Consider the following 7,796-nt stretch of genomic DNA (forward strand, 5'->3'; position numbering starts at 1 on the left):
GTTAAGGAAAAAACCATCCAGCTTTAGGTAGAAAGCTAGACTATCAGTAATATCTAAATATTATTTACCCTTAAGTTTTGAGAATTAAACCAGGTAAAGATTAAGGTGAGGGCTTCCCTGGTGGCGCAGTGGTTGAGAGTCCGTCTGCCGATGCAGGAGACACGGGTTCGTGTCCCGGTCCGGGAAGATCCCACATGCCGCGGAGCGGCTGGGCCCATGAGCCATGGCAGCTGAGCCTGCGTGTCCGGAGCCTGTGCTCCGCAACGGGAGAGGCCACAATAGTGAGAGGCTCACGTACAGGAAAAAAAAAAAAAAAGATTAAGGTGACATTCCTCTCATACTCTACAGGTATCAACCATTTGGTTTTCACAAGGGCCTGAGCCAGTTTCTATCTTTCACATTATACATTTAAAGTTTTCTCCTGAAACTTTGGTAAGCTTTAGACCTTGTTTTCTGATTGTGCACTTTGTTATTTTGATTACATAATTTATTAACTGCTCACAACAAGCCAGTGGGATGAGTATTCCCATTCTGTACCTATTGTAGTTGAAGGACAGAGATGGTGAAAAATTAACACAAAGTCATACAGTTTGTAAAAGAGCCAGAATTTAAATCTATAGCTTGTAACTCCAAACTGTATGCTTCTCCTACTTTATCTCTCTGTCTCTGTCATAGAATTTTCCAGCAAATAAAATTCTCTATGTTTTTCAGAAAGGAGTATATAGCACTGTTTTCTGTCTCACACGTGTCCTTTCAGCCTCCAGGGCTGATTCTCAAATTGGAAAGGAGGAAATGCTTCATAAACAAGGCCTCTACCTTTTCTCTCTGGGGAACCTCTTCGCATTTTTTGTCACCGGTGGTAATAGGCCAAAATTGCAAATCATATTGTATCCTACTTTATCGTGAATGACATTTTTGTTTGTTTGTTTCAGTCCTCCAGCATCTTTTCCTTCTTTCTACCAGCACATCAATTTCTTTTCAGAAGAGTTCCTCTTTCTTTCTGTGTGTAGTCTTATCAGGACGTTGAAACCAGGTGTTTGCCCCTGCTATGGAGGCGGAAGTGGCAGAATACTTCCACTCTCCAGCCTAGTACAGCTGAGGACATGTGATTCACAATTGGCTAATCAAATGCTTTCCTCTAGAGCTTTGAATTTTGAGCAAGGGATGAAGTCACAGGTTCAATTTGGAGATGATGTAATTCAATGACAGACTGTTCCTGTTATAAAACTTATTTCTGTAGTCCCTGTTTCATTGCAGTTTTAGTTTCTGTCAGTTTCCAAACAACAAACTTCCCTTAGATTGTGTGAATGTAAACTGCTACTATGCTTAACTTTTTACTATTGAAGTTAGCCAGATTCAATTTCTATGCACTTAAAGAATCCAAATTAATATAATAATCTCTCTATTAATTAATTCACTTACCTCAACTCATTCAAAAAATGTAAACCATGGGTATTAAAATAAAAATAAATGAGAAAACTGGAAAGTAAATCACTTTGTATTAGGTGATTGTCTTGTATTTAATGTATAGCATGTATAATAATCAGGAGTGGTTCAGTCGCAAGTAGAAGAAAAAAAATCCCATTGTGTTTGAAAATGGTTTTTTTTTTTTTTTTTTTTTTTTTTTGTGGTATGCAGGCCTCTCACTGCTGTGGCCTCTCCCGTTGTGGAGCGCAGACTCCGGACACGTAGGCTCAGCGGCCATGGCTCACAGGCCTAGCCGCTCCGCAGCATGTGGGATCTTCCCGGACCGGGGCACGAGCCCGCGTCCCCTGCATCGGCAGGTGGACTCTCAACCACTGTGCCACCAGGGAAGCCCTGTGTTTGAAAATCTTGGAGGAAAATGAAAGAAAAACTGAGAATAAAAATGATAAGGTGGAGATAGGAACAGTTACTACCCAACATTTATGCCATAAATTCACTGAAAGTGTGCCTCGACATTGACTGAAGAGCTTTATGGAAGTCTAAGCAAGAAGAAAACATTGTCAGTTGTGTATGTCTGAAAATTCCATCGATAAAACCCGGTCACTTACTCAGAAGGAAAATTACACATCACACTGAGTCCAGAGGGAAAAAAAATCTGGTTTCTTGTGTTCTCATATGGAAACTGTACAAAGTACAGTAAATAGTATCTGCAAACACACCTCTAGAGGAAACACTACAGTGTGGTTCACCGACTGTTTTTAAAAAATTTTGCTCAATATAAGTCAATAGCATCAAGCCAAACTGAAATTCAGTGAAAGTAGTTCTGTGGGGGACAAAAACGATATGACCCAGGTGTGTAACTCTCTGTAGATCTGTTGTGTCGTCCACAGAGAGATCTTACAGTATTTAGACGCATGGATAGGTGACTGACGTTTAAGAATTCCTCCAAAACTATTGTTTACCTAAAGTATTGCTGAGAAATGAGTTTAAGGTTACACTGTCTAGCAACTAACTGCTGGGCAGCTATTCTCCATTGGTGGTGGAGCAGAGGGTTAATATGGCCATTGTTAAATTGGAGGAACTGAAGACAGAGGCATAAACAGAAAGAAAACTATTTCTGCTTGGAGTAAGGGAGAAGCACACACTGGGAAGAGACAAAATTATGCTTAAGAAAGTATCAGATGATTTTAAATGAAGGAATAAAGACAGCATTAAAAGTAATGCCTTAGGGGGAAAATGGTGGTAACAGTGAGAAGTCAGGGAAGTAGCTTCCTCTTTGGAATGAATACACACTTAGTTATACAACCCATTATCTAATCAAAGCAAGAAAATTATAAGAAACCTCAAACAAATTAATTACTTAATTCTAAAAAAATGGACAATTATACATTTAAGATACAGAGAAAAGTAAAGGACATTTAAGAGTTTATATGGCCCATCTATATAAAATTTGAATTATGAAAATCTTGATTAGGGCTTCCCTGGTGGCGCAGTGGTTGAGAATCCGCCTGCCGATGCAGGGGACACAGGTTCGTGCCCCGGTCCGGGAAGATCCCACATGTGGCGGAGTGGCTGGACCCGTGAGCCATGGCCACTGAGCCTGTGCGTCTGGAGCCTGTGCTCTGCAACGGGAGAGGCCACAACAGTGAGAGGCCCGCATACCGCAAAAAAAAATCTTGATTAAAATCATTATTTTCTAAAAATATTCAACATAACTTTTTAAAATCTGACCATAGGGAAATATAAACAGAACAGTTACTAGAAAATTGCTATGGCCTGAATGTTTGTGTCCCCTCAACATTCATATGTCAAAGCCTAACTCCCCAATGTGATGGTATTTGCAGGTGGTGCCTTTAGCAGGTAATTAGGTCATGCGAATGGACCCCTCATGAATAAGATTAGTGACCTTATAAAAAGAGGTACTAGAAAGATAATCTCGCTTTCTCTGCTCTCTGCCATGTGAGAGTATAGTGAGAAGATAGCCATCTGCACACCAGGAAGTGGGTTCTCACCAGAACACAACTGTGCTGGCACTCTGATCTTGGACTTCCCAGCCTCTAGAACTGTGAGAAATAAGTGTATTGGTTAAGCCACCCAGTTTATGGTTTATTTGATACAGCACTACAAACTAAATAAGACAGAAACTGAATAGTGAAACTTATCAAAATAATTGACTTAAACTCAACCATATCAATAATTACCTAAAAGGTAAATCAATACTCTGTGGTAGGCAGAATTATAGTCCCAAAGATGTCTATGTCTAATCTCTGGAACTTGTGTATATGTTACCTTACTTAGTGAAAGGGATTTTGTAGATGTGGTTAAGATTATGGACTTTGTGTTGTGAAAATTATTTTGGATGATCTGAATGGGACCAATATAATCACATGAGCCTCTAAAAGTGGAGAACCTTTTTTAGCTGGAGCTGGAAAACAAGATGTGATGCTGGAATTGGGGTCAGAGAGATGTTATATTGCTAACTCTAAGAAAGGAGAAATAAGATTTTGATTCAAGGATTGTAGGTGGATTCTAGAATATGGAAAAGACAAGGAAACAGCTCTCCCTTGGAGTCTCTTGAAAAGAACACAAGAGTGCTGACATATTGATTTTAGCTCAGTAAGACCTGTATAGGACTTCTAACCCACAGAACCATAGAATAGTAAATTTGTGTTGTTTAAGCCTCTAACCCGGTGGCAGTTTGTTACAGTAGCAATAGAAGACACATACATATCCCAAGTACAAGGTGGAAATGTTCAGTTTGCATTAAAAACAATTGTTGTTTAGAATAAAGATTCGTATATAAATATAAGAATACTGATTAAGGAAAATACAGAAAGAGATGCACCATGCAAAAAAGGAAGCTGGTGTGGCTATATTAATACCAGACAAAGTTTACTTTAATTCAAGGTAGTTCAATTTAATTACCAATTACAGAAAGTAGCATTATATAGAGAGAAAAGGGTCAGTTAAAAAAAAAAAAAACATAATCTTAAATGTGTGTATAGCTGATAACATAGCTTTAAATTATATAGGGCGGCATGATAGAACTGAAGGGATAAACAGACACATCTGCGATCATAGTTGGGAATTTTAACATGTCCTTCTCAGAAATTAAATGAATGAACAGGCAAAAATATCAGGAAGTTACAGAATATTTGAAAAACCTTATTAACCAGGTTGACCAAATTCACATTTATAATATATAAAGCAACTGCAATATGTGAATTGCTTTTAAGTACCTATAAAACATTCACCAAAATAAACAGTATGCTGGATTACAATACAAATCTCAATAAATTTTAAAAGATTGACATTACATGGAGTATGTTCTCCAAATACCAAGAATTAAAGGAGAAATAACAAACAAGATGATTAGAAAAATACCAAATGTTTGAAAATTAGGCAATAGACGTTTAATCTATTTTGCAAAGATGGAATCACAATGGAAAGGGAAAATGTTTTGAGTGAAATGTTAAGTAAAACATACTTACCAATGTTTGTAGGATGAAACTAAAGCAGTGCCATATTTAGAGGGGATTCTTTTTTAGCTTTAAATACATACATTAGAAGAAGAAAAGCGGTTTTTAAAATTAATTATGTAAGCATTAATATCAAGAAACTAAAAAATAACAGCAAAGATATACAAATAAACCAAAGGAAGAAATAATAAAGATAAGAACAGAAATGAATGAAAAAGGAAAGAGACTTTTAATAGAGAACATCAACCAAGCTAAAATTCTTTCTTTGTAAAGACTTATAAAAAATAATAAAACCTTATTAGAAGGCATCAAGATAAAGGGGTGAAAAATAGCAATTTCAGAAATGATAAGAAAAATCTCACCATAGATCCTACAGGCATAAAATGATAATAAGACAATACCACAAATAAATTATGTCAATAAATTTGACAACAAATTTGAAATGTGTGAATTCCTTGAAAAATGCAACACACTAAAACTCAACCAAGAAAAACCTAAATATTTTATATATGCTACATTTATTTATATATATCATCAGTAGTTCAAAAACTGCCCTTCTCAAAACAAACAAAACTCTATACCTAGATGAATTCACTGGTGAATTCTACCAAATATTTAACAACAACAAAAAAGAAAAACACTTTATCAGAAACTCAGAATAAATAGAAAGGGAAAATATTTCCCAACCCCTTTTGTATGTCAAGTAGATTATTAATACCAATACCTGCAAAGATATTACATGAAAAGAAAATTACAGGTCCACGCCCCATATGAACATGTGCCAGATATTATCAAAGTACTAGCAATTAGAATTTAGTGATGTATTAAATGCATACATTTTCATGACCAAATAGAGTGTATTTCAGAATTACAAGGTAGGTTTAACATTAGAAAAATAATTAATGTAATTCAACTCAGTGACATAATAAAGGAAGAAGATATTGATTTTCTTAGTTGTATAAAGAGTATTAATCTCTTTTCGCTCTCAGACATGGGCACACCGCAGAAGGATGTTATTATCAAGTCAGATGCACCCGACACCCTATTAGTGGAGAAGCATGCAGATTATATAGCATCCTATGGCTCAAAGAAAGATGATTACATTCTTACTCTCTATGGTAGTATTAATGTTATTGATGTAAATAAAGTTGTGGAATATGTTCAGAGTCTACAGAAAGAAGATGGTTCTTTTGCTGGAGATTTTTGGGGTCCCACTAAGCAGCTGGTCTAACTGGAGTTAATGGTCTGCTGGAAGTTCCAGCATGCACTGTGCTAGTTATATCAGCATACAAGAGTACTGGAACAGAGGGGGCCAGTCTAAAAGATAAGGGCTGAATACAGTGCAGGCAAGAGAGACCAGCTGCTTCATGGGATGTGAAAATCTACTTTTATATAATAGGGAGAAATCGACACAAGATTTTCTTTTTGTGCGGTGGCAACTTTGGCTCTATTGGGGAAGCTGGATGCTATTAATGTGGAAAAGGCGATCGAATTTGTTTTATCATGTATGAACTTTGATGGTGGATTTGGTTGCAGGCCAGGTTCTGAATCCCATGCTGGGCAGATCTATTGTTGCACAGGATTCCTGGCTATTACTAGTCAGTTGCATCGAGTAAATCCTGATTTACTTGGTTGGTGGCTTTGTGAACGACAGCTTCCATCAGGTGGACTCAATGGAAGGCCAGAGAAGTTACCAGATGTATGGTATTCTTGGTGGGTGTTGGCTTCCCTAAAGATAATTGGAAGGCTTCATTGGATTGACAGAGAGAAACTGCGCAGTTTCATTTTAGCATGTCAAGATGAAGAAACGGGAGGATTTGCAGACAGGCCAGGAGATATGGTAGATCCTTTTCATACTCTATTTGGAATTGCTGGATTGTCACTTTTGGGAGAAGAACAGATTAAACCTGTTAGCCCTGTTTTTTGCATGCCTGAAGAAATACTTCGGAGAGTGAATGTTCAGCCTGAACTAGTGAGCTAGATTAGTTAGATCCCTTGATGCAAAAGTTGCTTAGTGTAGTTTTACTGGTTTAACATTTCAGTATTTGAAGTGCTTAACAAACTTAATGGCTGCCATGTTCATATTTTGTACATGAATTGTGTTGATTGTAATAAATTATATAATTATACATATTGTAAATTAGAGACCTTTATTGTATCTTCAGCCTTCCGCTTTCTTCTGGAATGCTGTTATTCTGAGCGTAATATTTTGTTTATGCTTCAATGTATTTATCTTCTTTGTCTCCATAACAGCAAACTGAGTTGAACTCTATTTAGCTGATGAAATCTTGTGTTCTGATTTTCCCATGTACTCCCTTGATATGTTATACATAACTATAGTTAATATAAATTGGTCTTTGTCAATGAGAATGTTAACTGATAAAGAATTGATTAACCCCATAGGAATTAAAAGATGAAAAGAAATAAATGGCTGAAATTTGGGAATAAAAAAAAAAGAGTATTAATAAAATTTAATAACTCATAAAAATTCTCTCAGCAAACTAGAAATAGAAGGAAACTTCTTCAATTTGATAGTATGTACAAAAAGCCTATGGGTAACATCAGACTTAACTCTGAAATATTGAACATTTTTCCCCTAAGGTGAAGGAAAACAAACAAAGATATACAAGATCACCATTTTTATTTGACATTGTATTAGAAGTCCTAGCTCATGGAATAATGTAAAGAAAAAAAGAGAAAAAGGAGAGAGATAGAGTCTGGGAGAGATAAAAATGAGGTGAAAAGTAAGAAGCATAACTGTCATTATACACAGACAACATGATTGTGAATTTAGAAAAAACAAATACATCTACTAACTACAAGAGTTAATAAGTGAATTTAGCAAGTTCACGGGATACATGGTCAATTATCTTTTTATAAACTAGCAACAAA

At 36.3% G+C, this 7,796-nt stretch overlaps 1 protein-coding gene across 1 annotated transcript; it reads left to right on the forward strand.

Moving 5' to 3' along the window:
* The first annotated feature begins 5,882 nt into the window (after positions 1-5,882).
* On the forward strand, positions 5,883-7,060 carry LOC131750825 (geranylgeranyl transferase type-2 subunit beta-like). Its single transcript, XM_059053777.2, has 2 exons — positions 5,883-6,129; positions 6,304-7,060. Exons 1-2 carry the CDS (start codon positions 5,896-5,898, stop codon positions 6,883-6,885), a joined length of 816 nt encoding a protein of 271 aa, XP_058909760.1. The 5' UTR covers positions 5,883-5,895; the 3' UTR covers positions 6,886-7,060.
* Positions 7,061-7,796: the final 736 nt, after the last annotated feature.

Source organism: Kogia breviceps, chromosome 2 (genome assembly GCF_026419965.1).
Source record: "Kogia breviceps isolate mKogBre1 chromosome 2, mKogBre1 haplotype 1, whole genome shotgun sequence".
NCBI lineage: Eukaryota > Metazoa > Chordata > Mammalia > Artiodactyla > Physeteridae > Kogia > Kogia breviceps.

Bases quoted from the DNA above. Each gene is read 5' to 3' on its own strand.
- LOC131750825 (XM_059053777.2), top strand. From the start codon at position 5,896: ATGGGCACACCGCAGAAGGATGTTATTATCAAGTCAGATGCACCCGAC. The intron at 6,130-6,303 runs GTCTAACTGGAG...TTTATATAATAG, and splicing joins GGGGTCCCACTAAGCAGCTG to GGAGAAATCGACACAAGATT.